Consider the following 26,541-nt stretch of genomic DNA (forward strand, 5'->3'; position numbering starts at 1 on the left):
ACTGTTCTAAGCGTTGGGGTAATAATGTTGGTATTTGTTAAGCGCTTACTAGGTGCCGAGCACTGTTCTAAGCGCTGGGGGAGATACAGGGTCATCAGGTTGTCCCACGTGGGGCTCACACACTTTTAATCCCCATTTTCCAGCTGAGGGAACTGAGGCCCAGAGAAGTGAAGTGACTTGCCCACAGTCACACAGCTGACAAGCGGCAGAGCCGGGAGTCGAACTCATGACCTCTGACTCCAAAGCCCAGGCTCTTTCCACTGAGCCAAGCTGCTTCCCAAGGAATCCAGAACCCCGTTCTCGGGCCTTCTAAAACCGAGAACCCCGCGAGGGCCGGGGGCTGTGTTCGATTTACGTGTAAGGGACCTCCCCGAGCGCTTAGTACATAGTAAGCGCTTAACAAATAGCACAGTTATTAATAGGAGAACCTACCACCCTGCCAATAGCCCCTCTAAGATACTAAAATGTGAAGGGTTTGGGGAGAGCGTGAGCCCGTTGTTGGGCAGGGATTGTCTCTGTTGCCGAACTGTACGTTCCAAGCGCTTAGTACAGTGTTCTGCACCTAGTAAGCGCCCAATAAATACCATTGAATGAATGAATGAGAGCGGAGGGAAAAATGGGATGGCCTACGAGGGTGTGCGCATGCGCGGCATGTGACGTTTCGGCGGGGGAAGGGGAGGGTTCGTTCGCGGATTTGCGCATGCGCGGAGATTGAGCGTCGGGCAGGAGGAAGGGGGCTGGTTATGCGCATGCGCAGCGGCCGGTGGGGGAGGAGAGAGGAGGGGGACGCTCCTGTGGGGGGAGAACGGGGTTGTGTGCGCAGGCGCGACGTGTGAGGGGCGGGGCGGGCGGAGGGAGAGAGGAGGCGGGGAGAGTGGGGTTGCTGATGTGCGCAGGCGCAGCTTGTGAGGGTCGGGAGGAGGCACGGGGGGGGGGGTGGCTTATCTGGGAATGCGCATGCGCCGCGAGTGAGAGTCAGGCCAGGGAGCGAGCAAGGACGCTCCTGCGGGTGGCGGGGGGAGAACGGGGCTGCGTCCGCGGGTGTGCGCAGGCGCAGCGCGCGAGGGTCGGGGCGTGTCTGGGTGTGCGCAGGCGCGGCCTATGAGAGTCGGGAGGAGGGGGAGAGTGGGGCTGCGTCCGCGGGAGTGCGCAGGCGCGCCGGGTGAGGGTCCGGCGGGGTGGGAGGGGGGAAGAGAGGGACGCAGCTGATGCGCCTGCGCGGCAGCCGAGGCCGCCTCCTCTCCTCAGACACGAAGGAGGACGGGCCCGAAGGAGCCTCGGAGGCCCACAGGACTTCGAGGGCAACCGCCGAAAGCCGTCCTCAGCCGCGGTGGGCATTTATCCGGTTTTATGCCAGCCCGCCCGGCTCTGTGCTTGGCACAACGCACAGCCCAGAATAAGCACCCCATAAGTGTTCAGATGATTGTCGATTGATGGGAATTTTTTCCCCCTGCCCCGTTATTGGAGAGGGGGACAGTTGGCAAATGGGCATCTGGGCTTATCGAGTGATATCGATGGACGGTAAAGACCCAATAAATACCCTTGATCGGCTGCCCAATAAACTAAACTTGAAATTGGGATGAGAAGATCAGGGTCCCTTTTTTATTTTGCCACGTGAGTTGGGACCGATCAGAAAGAAAGACTCCCCGCCATCTGCCTGGCAAAGGGTTAATCTCTCTCAGGTCCTTGGAGCAATTAGAGAAATGAGCTAAGGAAATCCAAGTAGTGAGGTCATTATTCTTAGGAACTTCATTTCCCGCTCTCTCTGCCCACCTCTCATGTCAGGAGCAGAATTTGGGAAGCTTCCACGTTTCCTTTCCGTCCCCCCCTCGCTTCATTTCGTCCCTAAGTCCTTTAGAGCTATTTACATCGGGGAACCCTTCGGGGTTTAAAAAAGCTCGGCAGAATGTCATCCCTCTGAGTTAGAGTCTCCCTGCCTCGCAGGAGAAAAGGAGAAGTGTTCTTTCTCGTTCTCAAAACCATCTTTCTGGGTTTTTTGGCCTCATGGGTCGGAGCGGGGCAGCCCATCCCAAGTGGGAAACCGAAAAATAAAATTTCCTGAACGGCTTGCGGTTTTCCATTCACATGATTTTTGGGTTCCTGGAACCGGGGTTGGTAGGATTTTTAAGAGCACTGCAGTGAACTCGGTGTGACGTGAATGCTAATAGTCGAGTTGATCTTCATGCAAGAAGACACAACTGAAGAGAGGTGAAACCGCATTCTTCAGCCTTGCTCGCTCCCAGAGCGCGCGGGGCTCTGAGACCGTCGAGACCATATTTTCGGGTCAGATGGGGATGGCTGAGGGAGGGGAGACGGTACGGGCTGTTTAACTGATCTGCCCGGAGGTCTTGTCTTTTTTATCCTTGAAGGCCGATTTGCTTTCATTTGGAGTCTGTTAGATCTTCGTGACCTTTCGGGGGGTTAAGTCACCCAGAAGAATTTGAAACGTCAGTCGAGTGCTGCAGCTCTCCCCTTGCCAGAAGAGTGTTGGTATTATTTTTAGTGCTGGACCTAACCAGGAGAGAGTGGAAGGAGTCCCATCCGTACCGTCTCCTGGGACCGGAAGCGGGAAAGGCTGGAAATAAATCGTGGGTCCTTGCCTTGCCCTGAACCCACCTTTCTTTGAGGCCTTGGTCCTTCCCCCACCAAGCCTCTGCTTCTCCCAGTGGAGAAAGGAGAGACCCACTCTCAAGAAGGTGGAAAAACTAGTTAAAAAAGAAAATTTGTAAGCACTACGTGCTTCGAAGCTCTGGGCTAGATATACGCTAATGGGGTTGGACACGGATTGGTTCACAGTCTTAACCCCCATTATAGAGATGAAGTAACAGACACCGAAAAATTAAATGACTTGCCCAAGGTCACGCAGCAGGCAAGGGGCGGAGGCGGGATCAGAACCCAGGCCCTTGTGACTCCCAGGCCTGGACTCCATCCACTAGGTCATGCTGCTTCTCCATAGAGTAATTCATAGAAGGAGATGAAGAAGGGGTGTCGGGAATATTGAGACCATCCATGCTCAGCTTTTGAAGTCCTTTCTGTAACTCGAGTCTTTATTTGGATGGAGTGGTCGTTTCCTTTGAGATGCCTTTTAGAGTGTTGAATCCACCGGCGGCAATCAATGGGGCATATTTATCGAACACATACCGGGTGTGGAGAACCGTCCCAGGGGTTTGGGAGGGTACAGTCGAAATTCCAAGACATGATCTGTGCCCTCAAGGAGCATATAATTTAACCAGGGAGGTGGAAATCGGTTGCAGATAATGGAAGCATTAGGAAGCACGAGTAAGAATTAGAAAGCACTCGATCCATGTCAGTCAATGGTATTTATTGAGCACTTACTGTGGCAGAGCCCTGTAGTGAGCGCTTGGGAGTGTGCGATACAAAGGAGTTCTTAGATACGTTCCTTGCCCTGACAGACATAAATGAAAATAAATAATTTTTAATATATAATTCCGTAGACGGATAAATAGTGTGTCCTAATGGGTAAGAAGACACAGGCGTGGGAGTCAGAAGGAGCTGGGTCCTAATCCTGGCTCTGCCGCTTGTCTGCTGTGTGACCTTGGGGAAGTCACTTCCCTTCTCCGGGCCTCAGTTACCCCATCTATAAAATGGGGATCGAGACTGAGATCCCCACGTGGGACTGGGACTGTGTCGACCTGATTTGCTTGTATGCGCCTCTGCGCTTAATACAGTGCCTGGCACATAGTAAGCGCTTAACAAATACCGTCATTATTTTAATCAGGGACTGTGTCCAACTCCAGCGCTTAATACAGTGCCTGGCGTAATAAATGCATAACAAATACATATATTTTAATTTCAGGAATTTAATATATATATAATACACACACGCGTGTATGTGTGTGTATGCACGTGTTTCTTCCTGGAAGTAATTTCCTCAAAAATCAGTGTCTGTACCTTGAAAATCAACGCTTCCTTCCAGTCCAGGCAAAAGTGTCTTTCAGAAGTCTGATTCTGGTGCCCTTTCAGGTTATATTTTGCCTTCTGCATTATGCCTCGTGACTGCAGTCGGCAAACTTAGCCATAGCGAGCCAGGCCTCCCCACAGAGCTTCCTAGCCAAGGTCATTTTTGCCATAAAATCTGACTGGGGAGGGAATCCAAGGGCCCCCACCCACTTGGTCGTAACAGCGACCGAGGCCCAGAGTGGTCGGAAACGATCTCGGATGATTGGCGCAAAGCTGTCCGATCTTTATTTCGAGGGAAGTAATTGTTATGTTTTTTCAAGTAGGCAGCCAGCAATTACCGGAAACAGGCCTCAGCTAGAAGAGTTGTTTTCCTCTTTTCCAACGGGCAGCTGTGGCCCTGCTCATTTCTGTCTCCTCCGGGTTGTCATTTTCGGCAACTCTCGCTCATTCCCTTGTCCCCTGGCCCTCCCGCCCTCGGGCCTTGGAGGGCGGTGGGGTGTCTTGGAGGAAGTCCCCCGGCAATCAGCGGTCGCGTCTCGGAAGAAGCGGGAGGTCACACCAGCCGGTCGTGTTTCACTTCGAAAACTCACTCCATCTGGGCAGGGATTTCGGGAGCGGGTCCTTGCCGGGGTGGCCACGGCCACCGGCGCCCTGCACGGGTACCGGACGAGGAGGTGCCCTAGACACCACCCACGCGACGCCGGGCACGTTCATTCATTCAATCGTGTTTATTGAGTGCTTACTGGGTGCAGAGTACTGTACTAAATGCTTGGAAAGTACAACATAGCAATAAGGAGAGACAAAGCCTGCCCATAATGGGCTCACAGTCTGGGTGGGGGGAGACAGACATCAATAGAAGTAAACGGGCATCAATAGAGAATTATAGATGTATACATAACGTGGTGCTGCCATGGCCATTCCGGGGGAGTCCGCTGCTTTTCGTGCGCCCCTGGAGCGTCTCTCCCACGCGCTCTGGCACCGTGTGAACTCCGGTGCCACATCAGAGCCACGAAGCTCGGCAGCTGAAGCCGCCCTGGGAGGATGCTCGGGGGTGAAGGTTTCAAAATAAAACCGCAAAAGCTTTCGGTACCCTTTCAGAACCGGCCGGGGACAGGCCAGCCCAAAACGGTTCCTTGTAGGCAGGGGCCGGATCTCCCAACTCTGTCGTATTGGACTCTTCCAAGCGTCTAGTCCAGCGCTCTGCACTCGGTAAGCGCTAAAGAAGCAGCGTGGCGCAGTGGAAAGAGCACGGGCTTTGGAGTCAGGGCTCATGAGTTCGAATCCCAGCTCTGCCACTTGTCAGCTGTGTGACTGTGGGCGAGTCGCTTCACTTCTCTGGGCCTCAGTGACCTCATCTGTAAAATGGGGATTAACTGTGAGCCTCACGTGGGACAACCTGATTACCCTACAGCGTGGCTCAGTGGAAAGAGCACGGGCTTTGGAGTCAGGGCTCATGAGTTCGAATCCCAGCTCTGCCACTTGTCAGCTGTGTGACTGTGGGCGAGTCGCTTAACTTCTCTGTGCCTCAGTTCCCTCATCTGTAAAATGGGGATTAAGACTGTGAGCCCCACGTGGGACAACCTGATTCCCCTGTGTTTACCCCAGCGCTTAGAACAGTGCTCTGCACATAGTAAGCGCTTAACAAATACCAACATTATTATTATTATTAAAGAAATCCCATCGATAGACTGGACTATCTGGAATAAAATGGGATGAATGGCCCCACCCCTGTCGATGCAAAACCCCCTCTGGGTTTTTTAACCATGGGATTCCTTGTCTCCCTAGAGCTCCAACCATTTTAGCATTTCCAGTTGCAACCGGGAAGTGACTTTAATAATAATTCTGATATTTGTTAAGTGCTTACTGTGTGCCAGGCACGGTACTAAGCCCTAGGGTGGGTGCAAGCAGATGGGGTTGGACACGGTGCCTGTCCCACGTGAGGCTCACGGTCTCGATCCCCATTTTTAAGATGAGGAAACTGAGGCCCAGAGAAGTGAAATGACTTGCCCGAGGTCACACAGCAGACAAGTGGCGGAGTCAAGTTTAGAACCCACAACCTTCCAGCTCCCATGCTCCATCCAGTAGGCCATGCTGCTTCCACGCACAACTCCCCGATGGATTCCTTCACTTCTCTCCCAGAGCAGCTGGGGAGAAGGCCAGCGGGGTTCTCACATTACTAGCTACAGGTCCCGAGCACTGGCCAACAGGAGCAAAGTGTTTCCCACAGGGAAGATGTTTCTCCCTCCCTCCTTCCCTCCGATCCAGCCTCCGCCTTAGAACTTTCTCGGCTGGAGGGGAATGGGTCTGGGAGAAGCGGACGAGCTAATAATAATGTGTGTCCGTTAAGTACCATGTGCAGGCACCGTACTAAGCACTGGGGTGGCTACAAGCAAATTGGGTTGGACGCGGTCCCTGTCCCGCAAGGGGCTCACAGTCTTAATCCCTGTTTTACAGAGGAGAGAACTGAGGCACAGAGAAGCGAAGTGACTTGCCCGCGGTCACACAGCAGACAAGTGGTGGAGCCTGGATTCGAACCCCGGTCCTTTGTAATTCCTAGGCCCATGCTGTAGCCAGTAGGGCACGCTGCTTCTCTCAGCTGAGCTTAGCCTCTTCCCTAGAGAGAAGGGGGAAGGGCCCAGAAGTTTCTAGCATCGGGAGGCGCTCACACCTTAGCATATCTCCCAAAGTGAAAGCTAATGTACACATCAGTCATCTGGTGACAGCTGGGACGTAGCCAATTACAGGGGAGGACTTGGGTTAGGAGGAGGGGGCTAGCAAGGTGGGCAAGAAGCCCGAGAGTCTTTTGTGGGGCAGTTGTGAGGCCGAGGGGCTTGGATGCAGAGGCTGATTCTTGGTTAGGCGTTGTAGGGGACGGGCCCAGAGGGTCAGTCTCCATCTTAGGGCCTGGAGGGGACAAGTCCGGGGAGTGGGCCGTCCACGCGAGGGTCTGCTTGGAGCGGGCTTAGAAAGCAGGGGTGGGCCAAGAAGGCGCGGGCAACGGGTGAACTGTCCGAGAAGAGCTGCAGACGTGGTGGCCATGGGAGAGCTACTTAAAGGGAAGTAAAGTGGCTTACGGAGGAGGCTCCCCCCCACCTCCACTCCCCCGGGTTACGTCCGCGGCGTGTCCGGGGTGACGATGGATGGGCCCCACGGACCCCGGACCAGGTGGCGCCCGTGACATCTCGTGCGTCAGCGCTGGGCCCGCAGCATGAGGTGACGGCGCCCTAAGCGGCATTCTGTGGAAGGAGGCCGACCTTGGGCAGTTGCGGAGCATTTCTCTGGAGAGCTGGGTCTTGAATGAATACGCACTGGGGTGACTCCCCGGGAACCCCGGGGCCCCGGCTGACTTGTGGCAGAGGGAAGCGGGTGCTGAACCTTCAGATCCTGGGCATAAAAGGGGCTGGGGCTGAATCCCTCCTCCTTGAACTGGGAGTCCCAGGCGGGACAGGAACTGTGTCCAACCTAATTCACTTGTATCTACCTCAGCACTTAGAAAAAACGTTTGTCTCATAGTAGGCGCCTAACGGATACCATTAAAAAAAAAAATCCGTATCAGGCAGGTATCGGGGGATAGACCCAGTGAAAAAGGACTGTCGGTTGTGAAGCCGGATGAATGTATGTGTACAATAAAGGGGCGTTGATTATCCCTGGATTTGGTCTGTTGTGTTGTCCTCTCCCAAGCGCTTGGGTCAGTGTTTTGCACATAGTAAGCGCTCGGTAAATACCGTGGATTGATCGACTAAGAGCTGTCGAACAGCTAATGTTACCGTTCGATTTCGGAATGAGCAAATTACCAGTAGCACCCGTATATTGTGGTGTGTGTGGAACGCAGTCGGCATAGAGAGGGAACTGTCCAAGGGTGCGGGTATATTCCTCAGCAGCCTCAGCAGGCAGCGCGGGCCTTCAAAATCTGCTGGGAGTCCACGGGGTGGTGACTAGTCTGGAACCCCAAGAACTTCCAAAGGGGCAGGCGAAGGGTCCCTGGGTCTTCCCAGGGTATCTGATCCTAAAAGGGGCTCAGGGGGGCTCCTCCAGGCCGGGCGAGGCAGCTCCAAACACCTACGAAGCGGAGAAGCAGCCTGGTCTAGCGGAAGAGCGCACGGGGTCTGGGAGTCAGAAGGACCTGGGTTCTTATCCCGGCTCCGCCACTTGTCTGCTGAGTGACCTTGGGCAAGTCGCTTCACTTCTCTGGGTCTCAGTTCCCCCATCTGTAAAGTGGGGATTAAGATTGTGAGCCCCACGTGGGACGGGGACTGTGTCCAACCTGATTCGCTTGTATCTACCCCAGCACTTAGTACAGCGTCTGGCATATAGTAAGCACTTAATGAATACCACATTTACTAGTTTTATTATTACAAAGCTCACGCCAGAATTTTTCAGTCGAACAAATCCTAATGTTGTGGTGGATAGATGTAGTGCTCCTCTCCAGGGATCTTAAGCTCTTACTCAGTTCAACCCTCACCCCATCCATCTGTCCTCTAGGAAAAGCACTGCCGTTATCGTTTCCTTTGGATCGGCCAGGCAAAGGAGGCCTGAAGAAGTTTCCTGGCTGGCCTCAGTTCTCAGAGACAGGCTGACAACTAGGAACCAAGTCTTCCGCCAGACACGACTCTGTCCCTTACGTGCTCCTGATTTTATTATAATTATATAATCAGAGTAACAATTGTGATATTCGTTAGGTGTTTACTGTGTGCCAGGCACCGTAGTAAGCACTGGGGTGGATCCAAGCAGGTCGGGTTGGACACAGTCCCTTTCCCGTGCGGGGCTCTCGGACACAGATAAGATAACTGAGGCCCAGAGAAGTAAAACGACTTGCCCGAGGTCACACAGCAGATAGGTGGCAGAGCTGGGATTAGAACCCATGAGCTACTGACTCTCAGGCCCGGGCCCTGTCCGCTAAGCCATGCTGCTCTGATTCTTAGGTGGAGTGTTTCAACCCAGGGCAGAGGGAGCAGTGACTGGGATTTGAGGGGGGTTAGGACGTCCTCTTAGTCTCCTCATCTGTAAAATGGGAAGGAGATTCCACTTGTTCTCCTCCTTATTTAGACTGTGAGCCCTGCGTGGGAAAGGGACCGTATCCGACCTGATTATCCGCTATCAGCCCCAGGATTCAGTACAGCTCCCGGCGCCCAGTGAGTGCTTCACACATATTATTGTTATTCCCTTTTCCAGGTTTACTTAGGCTCCGACGTTGAGGCCATGAGCTTGAAAGAATTCTCCTTCCCCTTCTCTGAGACGAGGTTCCTCCATGAGGGAGTCAACTTGTATAAGTTCAAAATCCGATATGGCATCAGTATCAGGTAAACCCGAAGGATGGGGAGGCTGCGGGGCTTCGCTCAGACCGGCTCGCGGGGGGATCATCTCGGGGGTCCCCGACATGATTCCAGTCCCCCTTCTCCCAGGTCGAGCCAAGAGCCCGTGGGTCCAGAGAGATGCACGGTATAAGGAGGGTGACTGGCTGGAAGTCCCGGGGCCGCAGACGGGCCCGAGAGCCAGGAGGATTCGAGACCTGCGAGGCCCTGGGGGCGGGGGGCTGGGGCCCCGTGAGGCGCTGGGAAGGGGGGAGGTGTCAACCCCAGGTACGTGGGGCCTAAAGAGACGCTCTTTTCGCCCAGGGACCCCCGACTGCGATCCGCTCCCAGGGAAGCCAGGTTTACGGCTAGGGAGGGGAGAAAGAACTCAGGGCCCATCTTGTCTTTGGGAGCCCAGCCCGCCCACGGATAATCGAGAGCAACGATCGGTCGCTTTCGTTTGTCCCCATCGCATCTTCCTTAGGCAGGGGCAGCAGATCTCTCTGTCCTAGGGAAGCGATTCCACTTGAGGCTCAGCGGGTCTCCAGAGCCATCTGTCTCCGCTCACTTGTCTTGCGTCTGTTTGCCTCTTAGAGTGGAAGACTTGAATAAAGAGGCCGTCAACCACGAACTGGAGGTAAGGGGTGAGGCTGGCACCTCGGGGAGAGTTGCCGCTTCCCTCTCGGCTCTCCCCACCCCGAGGTGTTTCTCCGCAGCCCACAATATTCTGGTTTCACACCGGCCGAGGCGCAGCCCCCGCACGGTAAAACGGTTTTACATTTACGCTGCCCAGATCTGCCCCCAAAGGGAGTGCGGTTGGATTAATTTCCTGTTTTCCAGTTTGCCTGTGTAAATTTAAAACCTCCAACCCTCCCCATTTTCCCCAGTGGAAAGGTCAGCACTCCCTTTGGGGCTCCGGGCTCCCTAACTTCCGCCAGAGGTCAGCTAACTCACAGGGCTCGCTCGGGGCAACTGGCACGGAGGGTGGGTTCCAGAGAGTCTACCCTCCCAAATTCTAGCCCAGAACCTTTTCCTTCCATTTTTCTGGCCCCGGTTTCTACCTGGGTTGACATTGGCATCATCCTCGTCTGTCCAAAAAGTGAAATCTGGGTGTACCTATCTATCTATTATGTAGCTAGATAGATAGGTGTATATGTATTTATTGAACATCTACTGTGTACAGAGCACTGTACTAAATGCTTGGGAGTGTACAGTACAACAGAGTTGGCGGACATGTTCCCTGCCCACAACAAGCTAAAGGTCTCGATGGAGGGACAGACATTAATATAAAGAAATAATTTATAGCTCTGTCCATGAGTGTTGTGGGGTTGAGGGTGGAGTGAATATCAAAAGCCCAGAGGTCACAGATCCAAGTGCGTAGATGACGCAGACGGGAGAGGGAGCCGAGAAAAAGAGGACTTAATCGGAGAAGGCCTCTCCGAGGAGGTCACCGTAGTAAGCCTTTGCCTTCAGTTTTCATTGAGATCGTGGGACTCGGTGATTTTCCAAGACAGAGGGAACTACCAACCAAAACAGTCCCAGAGTTCCTGAAAGGGCAGGGCCACTTTATGTGTATTTTGTCTGGGAAGATGTGCATTATGAGTCCTTTTAGAGACGGAGAATCAAATCAATCCATCGATGGTATTTATTGAGCGCTTCCTATGCAGAGTACTGTACGAAGCGCTTGGGAGAATCCAATATAATAGCATTGGTAAGACACACAGGAATAAGGCTGTTTTACTCTATATCAAAGGTGCAACACTCAGTGCCCGCATTCTCTCCAACTTGCCTCGGAGAATATCAAATCTAAACACCCCAGACAGAAATCGTATGCCTTTCCCCTCTCTGATCCGACCCTTGAAGTCGCATTAGATGGCCTTCTCTCAGTGCCTGACTCTTTTCCCTTCGGCCTTTCTTCTCGCTCTTTCTCTTGGAGGTGACCAAAGGCCTCCCAAACCCCATTTGCGTTCCCCCCACCTCCGAGCTGGAGAGCATGCTTTTACCCTGTCGCAGCTCTGCCCTGTCGAGCGCTTACTTAGTAGACGTCCCAGAAGGCAGCCGTTAATCACGCCGCTCCTCCCGGCAGGGACAGAGCGCCGGGCTGGATGGGGCCTCAGGATGGCGGGCCGAAAGTTCGGATAACTGGGAGTGTGGTCCCCTCAACCCCGTCCCCTGTTTGGCCGATAAGTCATTCCGATCCTAGAAGGGTCGGCGGAGAGGGCCAGACCTTCCTCCCTCTTGGTGCCAGTTTCTTTCCGAGCCTGCCCTCATCATGAGTCCAGCGGTCGATCATATTTAGTGAGCGTTCAGTGCGTGCGGTACACGGTACTAAGCGCTTGAGAGAGGACAGTATAACAGAGTTGGTAGTCCCATTTCCTGCCCGCGACGAGCATCAATCAATCAATCTAGAGGGGGAGACAGACGTTAATATAAAGAAATCAATTTCGAATGTGAACGTAAGTGCTGTGGGGCTGAGGGAGGGATGAATAAAGGGGGCAGATCCAATTGCTGGGGTGAACAGAAGGGACGGGAGAAGAGGACGTGAGGGCTTAGTTGGAGAAGACCTCTTGGAGGAGTTGTATTTTTAATAAGGCTTTGAAGGTGGGGAGAGTGATGGTTTTTCAGATGTAAAGAGGGAGGGCCACTGGCTCTTTCGCTCGGTCCAACTGTTTAGGAAAATACATTCTCCCCCAGCCCCCAATTTGGTGACTCAGTTCCCCCACCCTCAGCTCAGGGGACCCGTCCGTCACAGTTACCGGCAAACGTGGGTCAAACTTCCTCCTCCCAGCGGGCCCGGTGGAACCTCCTAGACCCACGCAGAGTTTCCAGGGAGGAGATTTCCGAGGATTGGCGAGGTCGCTGTGGGGGCGGGAGGACAGGCAGGCTGATCCCGTCCTCCTCCTCCTCCTCCTCTTCATCTTCCTCCTCCTTTCCGCCACCGCTGGAAAAGTATAATTTATCCTTCAGGCCACTAGGCCTATGCCCCATTTCCCTCTTGAGGTAGTCCAACCCTGCTAGCAGCTCTTGACTGAGGTACCAGCATTCCAGATGCTGCTTAGAAGAGACCTCCACCACAGAAAGCCCACAAAAGCCCCTTAAGAGGGTACGGGACCAAAGGAGGGTGGAGCCTTTCTTTCCTCAGACCTTTCATCTAGGTCAACTTAGGGCTGGAGGAGTCCAAGTCCCCCGGAATTCCCCGGCTTCCCAGCTTTTCTAAAGAGCAGGTCTCCCCCTGCTCTCTCAATCCACTCCCTCTGCCCGCACCTCTAACTATCCGCGCCTCCCCCGTCTCTACCAAGCAATTAATAATACCGATCATAGTAGTTATTGAGCACTTACTGTGTGCAGAGCGCTATTCTAAGTGCTCGGGACAGTCCAGTACATTAGGATTGGTAGATAGGATCTCTGCTCACAAGGAGCTTACCGTCCTGGGGTGGGGGGGGGGGGGAGATTTACATTTGTTTCCACTCTCTTGCCCTCCCTCGCTGCCGTTTTCAACCTCTCACTCCCTAGAGGCTCCTTCCTCTCCGCTGGCAAAACTTCTGCAGTCCTCCCCTTGCTAAAAGGAGCCAACCGTGTTCCCCTGTGTTCCCTGTGACTCTTTTAAAAAATGACTTTTCTTATTATTATCCCCCCAACCTACTCTCCTGTTCTGCATCACCTCCGCACTTAAGGCCAAGACCCCTAAGTCCTTGATACTCATCCTACCCCGACAGCACTTATGTCCTGATCCTTATACTCCGGGGCTTCCCCTGCCCGGAATTGGTTTTAACGTCTGTCTCGTCCACTAGATTGAAAGCCCCTCGAGGGCAGGGATCATGTCCACCAACTCTATTGTACTCGCAGAGGCCCGAGTACAGTGTTTTGCGCACAGTAAGTGCTCAATAGTAGTAACGGTATTTATTAAGTGTGCAGAGCACTGTTCTAAACTCCGGAAAGGAATACACAGGTGGGAATTAGATGGGATCCCTGTCCCTTGGGACTCGGTAAATATCACCGATGGATGGATCTTCTTTCAAATCCTCAGTCCCCTCCAGCGGCTTTCCCTGTCTTCTTGCTGCCATTCCTCTCCAAACTCTCCGTACAGGTCGTGTACGCCCCCCTGCCTTAATGCCCTCTTCATCAACTCTCTTCTTGACTCAGTAATAATAGCGGTGTTTGTTAAACGCTTACGACGTACCCCCTGTACTAAATACTGGGGTTGATACAAGATCAGGTCAGGCACCGCCTTAAGTAGAAAGGAGACCGGGTTTCAAATCCCGGCTTGTCTGCCGTGTGACCTTGGGTAAGTCACTTGATTTTCTCAGTGCCTCAGCTTCCTGACCTATAAAATGGGGATTCAGTACCTGTTCTTCCTCCTACTTAGACGGTGAGCCCCACATGGTGACCCTGTCCAACCTGATTAACGTGTTTCTATCCAGCGCTTGGTGCTTAATAGATACCATTATTATTATTTCTATTATTATTATTATTCAAGAGTTGGCTTGAAAGTTCCCTCCTTTCCATATCACCTGTTTTCCCCCGCTGCTTTTCAATTCGCTCCTCTTCTCTGGATTAGCTTTCCAAGCTAACCCCCTAGCTGTACATCACTCTCGACGCTCCCAGCCCACGTTGTTCCCCCACACAGAAACTCTCTTCCCCCCCACAAGTACACCAGCCCACAGCTCTCCCTCTCAGAAAGAAGTCCTCCTCAAATCCCACCCCTTCCATCAAACCTTCCAGGTATTTGCGTGCCTTTTGCGGGGAGGTTCTGTTAGTTGGGGAATTAAACTTGTTGTGAGCAGGGAACGGATCTCCCAACTCCACTGTACTGGAGTCTCCCAAGCGCTCAGTCCAATCTTCTGCATAAAGTATGTGCTCAATCAATACCACTGATGGACTGAATTAAGACTAAGCAATAAAAGGAGCAGGAGGAAAGGGGGAGAGAGAAGGTGGAGCCAGGTAAGGGAGCCCTAGCAGTCTTTTTGGGACTCGGGGGAAAGTGGGAAGCCAAGGGAGGGTTTTGGAGGAGCGGAGAGACGTACGCCGAGCAATACTTCAAAAAGGCCATCAGCAGAGCAGTGTGTAGCACGGACCGGAGCCGGGGAGAAGTCGGAGGGGGAGCGATGAAACCGATACGGTAGTTTAGCCATGATATGGCAAGGGTGGTATTATGGTAACTCCCTCCCCGCCTTCCCCCCTTCCTGTCCTGTTGCTCGTGCACACGTATCGAAAAGAAAACTCCCTCGGTGTGAGCCAGGACCACCCTCCACCCCTTCCTCCTCTTCCTCCTCCGACCAGCGTCATTCTCGGCACTTGCAAAAATGATTTTTAGTTTCCTTCTCAGAAATCAGGGATAGGGGAATTAAATGTGGTTCAACCAATTAAATGCAGTAATTCCCATTTTCTTCTTTTAGTGATATTTGTTAGGCGCTTACTATGTGCTGTGCCCTAGGGTAGATGCAAGCTAACGAGGTTGGACACAGTCCCTGTCTCATATGGGGCTCGCAGTCTTCATCCCGCTTTTACAGATGAGGTAACGGAAGCACAGAGAAGTGAGGCGTTAAGAAGTCAACCGTATTTCCGTCCGTCTCCCCTATTAGAGTGTCAGCACACTGTGGGCAGGGGAACCCGTCTCAGGCTTCTGTTGTGCTTGCCCAAACTCTTAGCACGGTGCATCACCCCCGGGGGCAGTGCTCAAAAAATCAGTTAGTAACAGTAATAAAGATGGAACTGTGAGTTCGAATCCCAGCTCTGCCACTTGTCAGCTGTGTGACTGTGGGCAAGTCGCTTCACTTCTCTGTGCCTCAGTTCCCTCATCTGTAAAATGGGGATTAAGACTGTGAGCCCCACGTGGGACAACCTGATCCCCCTGTGTTTACCCCAGCGCTTAGAACAGTGCTCTGCACATAGTAAGCGCTTAACAAATACCAACATTATTATTATTAACTTGTTAAGCGCTTACCATGGACTAAGCACTTGCTAAGTGCTGGGGTAGATACAAGATCATCAGGGCAGATGCTGTTCCGGCCACCCGTGGGGCTCACAGACTAACAAGGAGGGAGTATTCATTCATTCATTCAATAGTATTTATTGAGCGCTTACTATGTGCAGAGCACTGGACTAAGCGCTTGGAATGAACAAGGAGGTGAGGAGGGAGGGCGTTCCGGGACCGCGGGAGGACGTGGTCCAGGGGTCGACGGCGGGATGGGCGAGACCGAGGGACGGCGAGGAGGTGGGCGGCAGAGGAGCGGAGCGTGCGGGGTGGGTGGTGGAAAGAGAGAAGGGAGGAGAGGGAGGAAGGGGCAAGGTGACGGAGAGCCTCGAAGCCTAGAGTGAGGAGTTTTTGTTTGGAGCGGAGGTCGATGGGCAACCACTGGAGTTGTTTAAGAAGGGGAGTGACGTGCCCAGATCGTTTCTGCGGGAAGATGAGCCGGGCGGCGGAGTGAAGAATAGACCGGAGCGGGGCGAGAGAGGAGGAAGGGAGGTCGGAGAGAAGGCCGACACGGTAGTCTAGCCGGGATATGACGAGAGCCCGTAGCGGTAAGGTAGCCGTCCGGGTGGAGAGGAGAGGGCGGATCTCGGCGATATCGTAGAGGTGAAACCGGCAGGTCTCGGTAACGGATAGGATGCGTGGGGCGAACGAGAGAGACGAGTCGAGGATGACACTGAGATCGCGGGCCCGAGAGACGGGAAGGATGGTCGTGCCATCCACGGTGATAGAGAAGTCTGGGAGAGGACCGGGTAGCATTTAGACCCCTTTTTATAGTTGAGGAAACCGAGGCCCAGAGAAGTGACATGCCCCAGGTCACCCAGCAGACAAGTGGCAGAGAGAATCCAGGGCCAGGCTTTCTCCACTGGGCCACACTGCCGCTTGCGATGTCTGTTACTTCTCAGAGGGACTCGGTCTGTAGGGAAGAACCAGAGAAGCCAGGACCGATCTAAACAGTGATCCTTCTTAATCACGTGAAGCTACCCAAATGCCTTTCCAGGATTCCATCCGCGCGATCCTGGGGAACCTGGATAACATCCAGCCGTTTGGCACGAAGAACTTCATTATATTCCCGTGTATCCTTTCTTTCCCAGCTGGAAACGGATTGTCATCAGCGCAGCTCGTCTGTGGTTTGCAAAAGGGCAACGGAACCTTGGTGCGTTTGGAGAAGGGTTTCGCTTCCTCTCGGGAAGCCGGCCGAGCCCCGTCCTCCGGGGCAGGTTCTTTCTGTGCTTGAGCTCTCCGTAGCCCCTTAACACCTCCACCCAGATAAAAGCCGTTGGGAACGAGCCTCCCACCTGCGCTTCAAACAACGGGAAGTCAACCTGATTCCCTACCCGTTCGTCCTCACCCTGTATGTGGAGACGAAGCCAGTTCAGGAGGACATTCTTCCCGGTGAGGAGACGACTGAGTGGGGAAGAGTAGGGTTGCGTGGCACAGTGAGAGAGGGCGGAGGGAAGGGTGTCTTGGCACTCCTCACCTGAAGATGCAGGGCCAGGAGCTGGACCTCCAGCCCTCATGAGAGGTGGGAAGAAAGACCCCTCCTCGAGAGCTGGGGTACAGACCTTCTCCCAGTGGAGGCTCAGGTCTCAAAAAGGCCTGGGGACCTGGAATCTCAGAAAAGCCCTGAGAGGTTATCCTTTCCCACCCTCCTACTCTAGGGATTAAGAAACAGCAAGCCAGCCCTTCTGGACGGGTGAGTTGGTGCTTCCGAGCGAAGTGCCGGGACCTCCAGGCCTCTCTAATCCAGGATGTGATTCTCCAGGAACTGAAAGCTCCCTTCCTTCCTCCCTCCCGCGATTCTCCAGGAAATGAAAGCTCCCTCCCTTCTTCCCTCCCGTGATTCTCCGGTAACCGCAAACTCACTTCCTCGCTTCCTCCCTCCTTCCCCCACCACGGCTGGGTGATTCTCCTCTCCTACCTGTCCGTGGTGGAGATGAGCAGTGTTTCCCCCCCAAGCAGCAACGGTCAGGGTTCCGACACGGCGGTGGTTCCAAGGGACCGAGATTTAGGGGCTCCGAAGCCTTCTCTAAAGTGAAGACCCAGGATGTGGCTGTGGTGAAGCAACGGCGAGAGAAGAGGCTCGCTTCATCCCCGGTGAAGGGGCCGGACAGGTCAGTGGCGCCTTCCGCTCTGCTCTCCCGCGGGCTCAGATTGGCTCGCTGCCCTCTGCCCAGGCCACGGCCAAAATCTTACCTCTCTGGAGAAACCATCCCCGACCGACTGGAAGAGGAGGCCAATCCCCGGCCTCCCAGTTTGAACTTGCCACCCTGTGACTTCCCCCTTCTGTCGCAGCCTCGCGGTCACTCACAACTTGGCCCGAGTGTGACTCTTCATGGCACACGTTCATCAGTTCAACTTCTGCTCCTCCCTGGTGGTTCCTTCCTTCTGCTCCCTGGGGTTTGGGGAAAACTCAGCGTGAGAATGTCCCTCAGGGCCGGGGCATTTCTTGGAGCGACATGTCCAAACCGACTGTCTCAGTTTTCCTCTCCTCCAATTCTCTCCTTGACCCCTTCCGACCTGGCTCCCGTCCCCTTCGCTGCACGGAATTCTCCCTCTCGGAGGTCACCGAAGATCTCTTCGTGGCCACACCCCACGGGCCTCTCCTCCATCCTAATCCTCCTCGACCTCTCGGCTGCCTTCGACACTGTGGACCGTCCCCTTCCCTGGAAACGTGATCCAACCTCGGCGCTGACACTGGTTCTCCTCCTCCTCTCTCTGGCCGCCCCTCCTCCGCTTCCCGCCCCCCGACGGTGGGGGCCCCTCAGGGTTCAGTTCTGGGTCCCCTTCTGTTGCACAGAAACGTTCAGGCCACGTTTCTCCCCTCCTCAAGAACATCCAGTAGTTGTCCACCCACCTCGGGCTCAAACAGAAACTCCTCGCCATTGACTTTAGAGATCTCAATCACCTAGCCCCCTACACTCTCACTTCGCTACGCTCCTACTACGACCCAACCCGCACGCTTCGCTCCTCCAGTGCCAACCTTCTCACTGTACCTCAGTCTTGTCCATCTCCCTGCCGACCTCTCACCCACGTCCTGCCTCTGGCCTGGAATGCCCTCTCTCCCCATATCCGACAGACAGTTACTCTCGCCTCTTCAAGGCACATCTCTTCCTAGAGGCCTTCCGTGACTAACTCCTCTTTTCCTTTTCTTCCACTCAGTAGTGCGTTGCCCTGACTCGCTCCCTTTTTTCATTCCCCCTCCAGTCCCAAAGCTCTTACGTACGTATCTGTAATGTATTTTATTTCTTTTAATGTCTGCCCCCCGTAGACTATAAGCTTGCTGTGCTGGGGAACGGGTCTGTTATATTGTTATTTCATACTCTCCCAAGTACTCAGTACAGTGCTCTGCAGACAGTAAGTAAGCACTCGATATATACGGTTGATTGATTGGCACGACTCAGAGGGCCTGGTTTCTAATCCTGCCTCTGCCAGTTAACTGCTCAGTGACCACGGGCGGGTGACTTAACATCTCTGCGCCTCAGTTTCCTCCATTGTAAAATGGGGATCACATACCTATTCTCCCTCCTACTTAGACCGGGCGTCTCATATGGGACAGGGACCGTGTCCAACCTGAACATATCTACCGACTCTGCCCACTGTATTCTCCCCAACGCTTAGAAGAGTGCTCTGCACACAGTAAGCACGTTGACTGATTGGCCAGTATCTACCCCAGCATTTAAAACAGTGCTGGCTGTATAATAAGCACTTAACAGAAGCCATAATTATAATAATAACCAAATCGGCCAATCGGTGGTGCTTACTGAGCGCCTACTCTCTTCGGCGCAGCGTACGAAGCGCTTGGGGGAGTACAGTAGAACAGAGTGGGTAGACACGTTCCCTGCCCACGGCCGAGCCCACAGTCTGGAGGACCGTAAGCAAAGCCCTGGCGCGGGGAGGGTACTAGTTGTAAAGAGTGACCGGGGCGGGAGCCATCGCCGAGGCCAGCCGTGTCTCACACGCTCGGTCGCGTTTGGTTTTCAGAGCGGGGAAGTTTGCCTGCCGCCACGACCGCAGTCCCAACCAGCTCCCAACCAGCTCCGGGTCCATGAGGGCAAGTCACCAGGCGAGAGACGGCGAGGAAGCGGCTCCGTCTCGGTCTCCCCTCTATGTTCCCGTTGCCGAGGTGAGTCCCCGCCCGGGGTTTTGGTGCGGTCGAGGGAGGGACGGCCTGGGCTCCCCGCACCCCCCTGACGGGCCCAGGGCTGGGGCTCCCGTCCCCCACGTGAGCGGCCGGCACACCTCACAAGGGACGCGAAGTCTCGGGGATCTCCCCCCCGCCCCGGTCCTCCTCCAAGGCCAACAGGCTGGGTCTTGCTTGGGGCCGAGAAGGCCGGGAGATGAGGGCCCCCTTTGGCCTAGTGGAAAGAGCACAAGGGCCTGGGGGTCAGAGGACCTGGGTTCTAATCCCAGTTCCACTGCTTGCCTGCCTTATGACCTTAGGCAAGTCACTTCACTGGCCCGTTCCTCAGTTCCCTCATCTGCAAAGTGGGGATTCAGTACCTGTTCTTGTGGGACCTGATTATCTTGTATCAACCCCAATGCTTAGTACAGTGCTTGGCACTGTAAGTTAGTGCTTAACAAATACCATTATTATAATAATTATTATTATTACTACTGTTATTGTTATTATCCCCAATCCCAAGATTGTGAGCTGGTCCTAGCTGCTTGAAGGCACAGGGGGACAGGGACACAGGTCAGGAAGGAATAAAGAGGACTGAGTTGAGTGGGTGGAGGGGCTCCTCCATTCTTCCCGTCCTTTTCGCTGGCTCAGTTTCCGGAATCCTGCTTTCAGTCTCGAGGTCCTTTATCCTTTATCCTTCCCCTGGCTCCATTCCCCCATCTCCCCTCCCCTGGCCCCCGGCCCCCCGCCCACTCCAGCCTCTGCCCTCTCCCCCTTCCCTCCCTTTGTCCCTCTCAAACAAATGCAGAATTAGACCTCGAAAGGGAACGACCTCGGAGGGCTAACTAATGGTAACCATTGACCCATCCTCATGTGGAACCACTGAGTCATAGTGGGGCCTAGTGGAAAGAGCCCAGGCCTAGGAGTCAGAAGAACTGAGTTCTAATCCAGTTGTGCGACCTTGGGCAAGTCACTTCAGATCTCTGTGCTTCAGTTTTCTCAACTGTAAACGGGGATTCGTACTTAGCCTGGGAGCCCCTTGTGAGACAGGGACTGTGTCTGACCTGATCAACTTGTATCTAATTTAGTGCTTGGAACATGTTTGACACATTGTAAACACTTAGCAGAAACCCTGTCGAGAGCCAACCAAGCCCGTCGTTGAACCCTGGGCCCAATCCCCACTCAACCTCTCACTTTTGACCTCTCCCAGCCCTCACCCCAGACTGCCTACTGGTCCTCACCAACAGTATAAGGCAGTTCTCGGGGGACCGATGTGGCCGGAGATTATATTATGGTATTTCTGACACAAGCAGCATCAGAAGGTCTGGGCTCTCCCCTCGGCCCTGCCTCCGGCTCTGTGACTTTGGGAAAGTCCCTCAACCTCTCTGGGCTTCAGATCCTTCATCTGTAAATCCAGGAGGAAGATACCTAATAATAATAATAATGTTGGTATTTGTTAAGCGCTTACTATGTGCAGAGCACTGTTCTAAGTGCTGGGGTAAACACAGGGGAATCAGGTTGTCCCACGAGGGGCTCACAGTCTTAATCCCCATTTTACAGATGAGGGAACTGAGGCACAGAGAAGTGAAGCGACTCGCCCCCAGTCACACAGCTGACAAGTGGCAGAGCTGGGATTCGAACTCACGAGCCCCGACTCCAAAGCCCGTGCTCTTTCCACTGCGCCACGCTGCTTCTCTAAGTGCCCGCCTGCCTCTCCTTTCCCTGCAGGGGTGATGTGAGGAGAGTATGAGATCTGAAAGTGCTCGGTTCAAGTCAAGGCACTCTAGAAATTCCAAGCGTGACAGTAATTATCGTTATCATTAATAATAAATGAAAGTACCCCCACCCAGCGTGGGTCAGGAAGGACAGCAGGCCTGCCAACAGAGGGCGAGGCATCCGCACAAGGGGACCGTCTTCCTCAGAGTACGGGAACGGGAGGATCTGCCCGAACCACCTCGCTCACACCTGCAATTCTCTGTCAACCCTGTCATCTTGGGATATCCGGGCAAGCTCTGTCTAAGTAAAAAGGAACTCGTCACTCCTCCTTTGACCTGCCACAGATCAGAAGCCTCGGGGACGGAGGGCAGGTCGGCCCCGAGGCCAGACTGAGGGCGAGGCTTCCCGTCCTCTCAGGATCCCTTCGCCTCTTTCCCCATCCCTACCGCCCTCCCTTTCCATCCCGGGGTCCGGCCCCAGCTCCAGCCCCTCAGCGGCATCTCTGTCCCTGAGATCCCCGGCTGAATTTCGGGGAAGCCCGAAGGAAGGGCGCAGTGGATAGAGCGTGGCCCCGGGGGTCAGAAGGTCGTGGGTTCTAATCTCTGCTCTGCCACTTGTCGGCTGTGTGACCCTGGGCAAGTCACTTCACTTCTCTGGGCCTCAGCTACCTCATTTGCAAAATGGGGAGCGAGACGGTGAGCCCCACGTGGGACAGGGACTGTGCCCATCCTCATTCGTTTGTATCCACCCCAGCGCTTAGTACAGTACCCGGAATGTAGTAAGCGCTTAACAAATACCACAGTTATTATTGTTACTATAGTCTCAGCTCCCAGTAATAATAACGTTGGTATTTGTTAAGCGCTTACTATGTGCAGAGCACTGTTCTAAGCACTGGGGGAGATACAGGGTAATCAGGTTGTCCCACGTGAGGCTCACAGTCTTCATCCCCATTTTACAGATGAGGTAACTGAGGCACAGAGAAGTTAAGCGACTTGCCCACAGTCACACAGCTGCCAATTGGCAGAGCGGGGATTCGAACTCATGACCCCTGACTCCCAAGCCCGGGGTCTTTCCACGGAGCCAGTCCGAGACTCCAGCAAGGAGTGAATTTGAGCTGTGACTCCTTGGGCTTCAGATTCCCATCCGTAGAAAGGGGATTAAATGTTCCCGCTCCCTCCCTCCTTTCCTTCCCTCCATCCCTCTTTCCTTCCCTCCCTTTTTTCCTTTTCCTCCCTCCCTCCCTCCCTCAGGGAGCAGGGGAAGAGACATGAGACAATCGTGAAGGGCTTCGAGCATTTTGGAACAAAGGCGCTTTATAAATTCGAGATAATTACCGCTAAGGGAACATTTCCCTCACTTTTCTCACCTTCATACCTTCTCGTTCTTGATTTTGACACATCACTCTCCGCAAGCTCAATGCCCACGGCTTCTTAGGCAGAGTTACTTTTTCAAACTGACACTCGGTGTACAAAAAAGCTCGAGCGAGGCTCAGCCCAACAAAGAGGGTTATGTTTATCGATCTGGACGCAAAGCCGAAAATACGTCCCCATGTGAGATCGGGTTCCCGGGGAAAGGATTTCTCTTAAACCAGGCGATCACAGGGACGCTCTGTGTTCGTCACCTGAGCCAGAAAGATTTAATTTGCCGCTTCGGTCCATTGGCTAAAAAGCTCGTCTCCCCGTTGGGGAAAGTTACGGTAGAGGGTTCGCGTTCTGTCTGATTCATTGAGGCGGGGATGTATTTTTAGCCCGTGGAGAGAAAAGCCTGAGGAAAATCACTTGTGTCTGTCTGGCTGTCTCCTCCCTAATGACAGAGGCCAAAGCTAGCCAGGCCCACCAATTTCAATTTCAACTCCCAAAGGACCTCTGTCTCTCTCTCTCTCTAAACTCCCCCGTAGGGGCCCCCTCCCCACCGGGGGCGATGGACTCCCCGTCTCACTGTTCCCTCCACCGTCTCAGACGGGGAGCCCCGTGTTGGACAAGGACTGGGTCCGACCTGATTATCTTGGGCCTACCCCAGCGCTCAGGACAGTGCCTGGGCACGCAGTCAGCGCTTAACCAATACCGCAGTTAATGTCGTTAAGACCGGTGCGTGTCCGGACAGGACCGAAAAGACCCCGGACGGTGGCGTTCGGGCCTCTTGGCTCTAGGTAGCCAGTCCCCTCCCAGCCTCCAACCGCCCTCCCCCGGCCCTTCCACCCCTCCCTCAGCGGAGCAGGCTGGCACCTGGACCCCGGACCTCCCAGGCCGGAGTCAGTAACTCTCAGCACCCATTTCTGGGAAGACACATCACCTCTTTAGACCCGCCTGGAACTGGTAGATATTTGCGGAGAAACGTAGGGCTCGGGTTTCCCCTCTCTGGAAGGTTAAGTGAGAGATTTGGTTGAAGTTATGGGAACCAGACAGTAGGAGATGCCTTCCCCCCCAACCCCCGACTCCCAAGGAGGGGAAAAAAAAAATGATCCCGGAGCTGGCGACTTGAGGGTCGTGATGGCGGATGCGAGTCGAGGAAGTGGGGACGGAGATTGGAGTTGCGGGGGCTCCAGATGGTTACGACAAAGTGCTACCCTCCCTCCACTCATCCCTTCCTAGCCTTGGAGCTCTCTCTCCAACTGGACCTACCCGTGGCATACACCCCGCCTCCGTTCACGCTGACGGGGGAACCACGGGGAAAAGGAAGTAGTTTGCTGGGAGACGTACTAGTGGGTAAGTGACCTCTCCCTACTTGGGGTTAACGGTCTCTCTCTTTTTTCTTGGAACCTAAACCAGGAGAGCGTTGCCCAGCAGGGATCGCAGGTTGTTAGTACCTCCGTCGGCGAGGAGCAAGGTAAGTGCTGGACCCTTGGACTTCGCCGTTCACTAGCGATAACCCCGTCCTCCCCTCGCCTTTAGGCGGAACGTGGCTCGGCTCCGGGCCGGGGTCTGCCTTTTTTTAACCCGTCGCCCTGGGATTAGGCTGCCTGGCATCGGGGCCGTCGATCGCCCCGTCTTCAACCCTGTGGCCTGTGTGTATAGTCCATGGGACGTTCAGTCATTTATTCCGACTCCCTGAGGGCAGGCACCTCATCTTCGGGATGCGTTTTCCCAAGCGTCGAGTACAGCGCGTTGCAGTCGGGCACTCGACAGGTACCAGCCCGCTACGATTCCCGGAGCCGTCTTGGAGACGGACAGGCTTTCGTGGGGGCCGGGTTCTCTGCGGCCCTTCTTCCCCGCCCCCCTCCCCGCGGACTAGAGGTCTTGCGCTGTCCGGAGAGTTCTTCCCCACACGGCGGCATTTCCCGCTGGGTACCGAGCCACAGGGCTCCAGCCGCTGCCCCTTCCCGAAGAGGAAGCCAATGCCCGGGGCCAGACGTGACTGTCTGGGCCCAGCCCCCGCCCCTAGGAAGAGGAGGAGGAATGGACTGAGCCATACGTTGTACTGAGTGCCGGAGAAAGGACACCCGAAGCCTCCGGAAGCCGACACCGCAGCGGGGCTCCGGGCAGTCCTTACCAAATCCAGCTCCTGGGCCGATTCCGCGAGGCCGGGCGGAACCGGAGGGCAGCGTCTCCTGGGACTAACCGGCCCTCTCCACCCTCGTTGGCTCAGGTGCCTCGGCCGGCCGTCACCAACGGGCCGCTCCGGCCCCGTCGCAGGAGAACAGCTGCACTGGGAGCCCCGACCCCTCGAAGCCAAAGAGCCGTGGCTTCCTTAAGCTCTTAAGGTAGGGCTGGCCTCCCCTCCCGCAACCCCCCCCCCCGGGGAATGGAGAACACCCATCTCTCTCTGAAACGTGCTTAGAGGCCGGGGCCCCACCAGGACCGGATCTGCAGGCCGAACTCTGGCCTGGACGGGTTTTCATCCGGTCCCACGGCGGGCGGTTGGTCGACTCCCCTTGACGTAGACTTCGTCCCACCCCGTCTGCAGTGCGCCCACCCCCCGCACGCCCCAACCTTGGGAAATCCCCGCGGGAGAGGGTCGGGAGCCTCCTTACCCCAGAAACCCTCGGGCCTGAGGGTCTCCCAGGCCTTGCCAGGTCCAGCTGGGCCCTGCCACCTGCCCTGGGATCTCGCGCCGACCTTCCTTTGGAAACGGTGCCCCCTCCCCCATCTCTGCCTTCAGCTCCTTATTCTCCTACTGGAACTTCTTCGGAAGCGAGAGCAAGCCCTGAATCCTCTAAAGCCGAGCCGGCTCCGGGCCCCCGGTACGCTCCGCGGCGGCACCCGGGAAGGAGACCGGGAGGTGAAGGCCGGGAGCCGGGCCCCGCGGCCGTTGACGTCTCCGTGCCGCGTTCCGCCCTCGCTGACCTGTTTTTCCTTCCAAATAAAATTGTTGTTGGCCGAGTGGATCCTTCTACCTTTTCTAATGGTCCAGCGTGAGCTCCCGATGGCCCCGGGAAGCGGTTCGGTTCCCTCGCCCCCAGCACTTAGAGGCCGCCGGTGGCAAATTATTTATGAAGGCTCATCGATTGGACTTGGTGGAGTGAGAGGAAGGGAGGCAAAGTCAAGTCCTTTCTTGGGCCCAGAAATCATCTCCGGGGGAAAGGCCCAGCTCACCCCCCCCAACCCCCACCCCGCCCGTAGAATCACCTCTGCTCCCTGCGGAGCCGAGCCCCGACCTCCCCGCCTCTTCCCAGGGACGGCCCCGGCCCACCCCCCCGGTTCGGGAATCCGTCTGCCCCAGACAGGCCCTCGGTTTCTGGCCCCGCCCTTCTTGTGAGCCGGGCCCGGAGCTGGGAGCCGCCCCGATTCCCCCCAGACCCCCGGAGCCAGGGGCCACGGCCCCGTCCCCCACGGCTCCTCGGGAACGAGGAAGAGACGGGGACCCCGGCCTCGCTCGGTTCCGCGGGGCTAGCGCTGGGTGGTGGTGGCCGGGGCGGGCCTCTCCCTAGACGGGCCCTCACCTAACCGGAGCTCCTTGGCGGGGGAGCTGCCCTGCCAGACCTCTGGCGCTGGGACCTGGAGCTCCCCTGGAGCTCAGCCAAAGCCTTTCCCCTGGGGGAATTAGCTTCTTCCCCCCTCCCCCGGGGTCGGGGGGGGCAGGGGCCGACGGCCGAGAAGAGTGGACAGGAGTGGGGGAAGAAAGGACGGGCTTGATCTGCCGGGGAAGCCAGAAGAGGAGCAGGAGCCTCGGGGAGAAGGAGAAATGAAGAGATGTGGGGCACAGCCATCTGACCCAGAGGAACCAAGCCCGCCCCACGGGGCCCACCCCCTCCCTCCTTCCCGAACGTCTGATGGGAGTGGGCCCGGGAGGGGCCGCAGGGCTCCCCCCCCCCCACCCCGGCGGGTCTCGTCTCCCTGTTCGGAACCCCTTAGGCTGCCGATTCTTCGTAGTCCTGACCCAAAATGCCCCCCACCGCAGTCCCGCCCTCCCCTCTTGTGTGCGTCCCAGCTTGTCCGTTTCCGTGGCCGAACAGACAACGCAGGCTTTCTGCTCCGCCTCAGGAACCCGGAGCGAGAACTTCGGGAATGAGGGGCCCTGGGTTAACTCCGCCTCCCGGCCCCCCTCCTAGCTGTCCCGGGGCACCGAGGAGCCCCCAGACG

The 26,541-nt window shown here is 55.4% G+C and overlaps 1 protein-coding gene across 1 annotated transcript; it reads left to right on the forward strand.

Moving 5' to 3' along the window:
* The first annotated feature begins 1,225 nt into the window (after nt 1–1,225).
* MAJIN (membrane anchored junction protein) lies at nt 1,226–25,344 on the forward strand. Its single transcript, XM_007664450.3, has 11 exons — nt 1,226–1,330; nt 9,094–9,221; nt 9,807–9,849; nt 16,184–16,259; nt 16,453–16,578; nt 16,845–16,879; nt 17,146–17,297; nt 19,168–19,309; nt 23,791–23,848; nt 24,608–24,722; nt 25,121–25,344. Exons 2-11 carry the CDS (start codon nt 9,121–9,123, stop codon nt 25,167–25,169), a joined length of 897 nt encoding a protein of 298 aa, XP_007662640.1. The 5' UTR covers nt 1,226–1,330; nt 9,094–9,120; the 3' UTR covers nt 25,170–25,344.
* The last annotated feature ends 1,197 nt before the right edge of the window (nt 25,345–26,541 follow it).

Source organism: Ornithorhynchus anatinus, chromosome 3 (genome assembly GCF_004115215.2).
Source record: "Ornithorhynchus anatinus isolate Pmale09 chromosome 3, mOrnAna1.pri.v4, whole genome shotgun sequence".
Classification (NCBI taxonomy): Eukaryota; Metazoa; Chordata; class Mammalia; order Monotremata; family Ornithorhynchidae; genus Ornithorhynchus; species Ornithorhynchus anatinus.

Excerpts from the sequence above, each read along its gene's own strand:
- MAJIN (XM_007664450.3), top strand. The coding sequence starts at position 9,121 with ATGAGCTTGAAAGAATTCTCCTTCCCCTTCTCTGAGACGAGGTTCCTC. Across the intron at positions 19,310-23,790 it reads TCTATGTTCCCGTTGCCGAG|GAGAGCGTTGCCCAGCAGGG; the intron begins GTGAGTCCCCGC and ends AACCTAAACCAG. Across the intron at positions 23,849-24,607 it reads CTCCGTCGGCGAGGAGCAAG|GTGCCTCGGCCGGCCGTCAC; the intron begins GTAAGTGCTGGA and ends TCGTTGGCTCAG.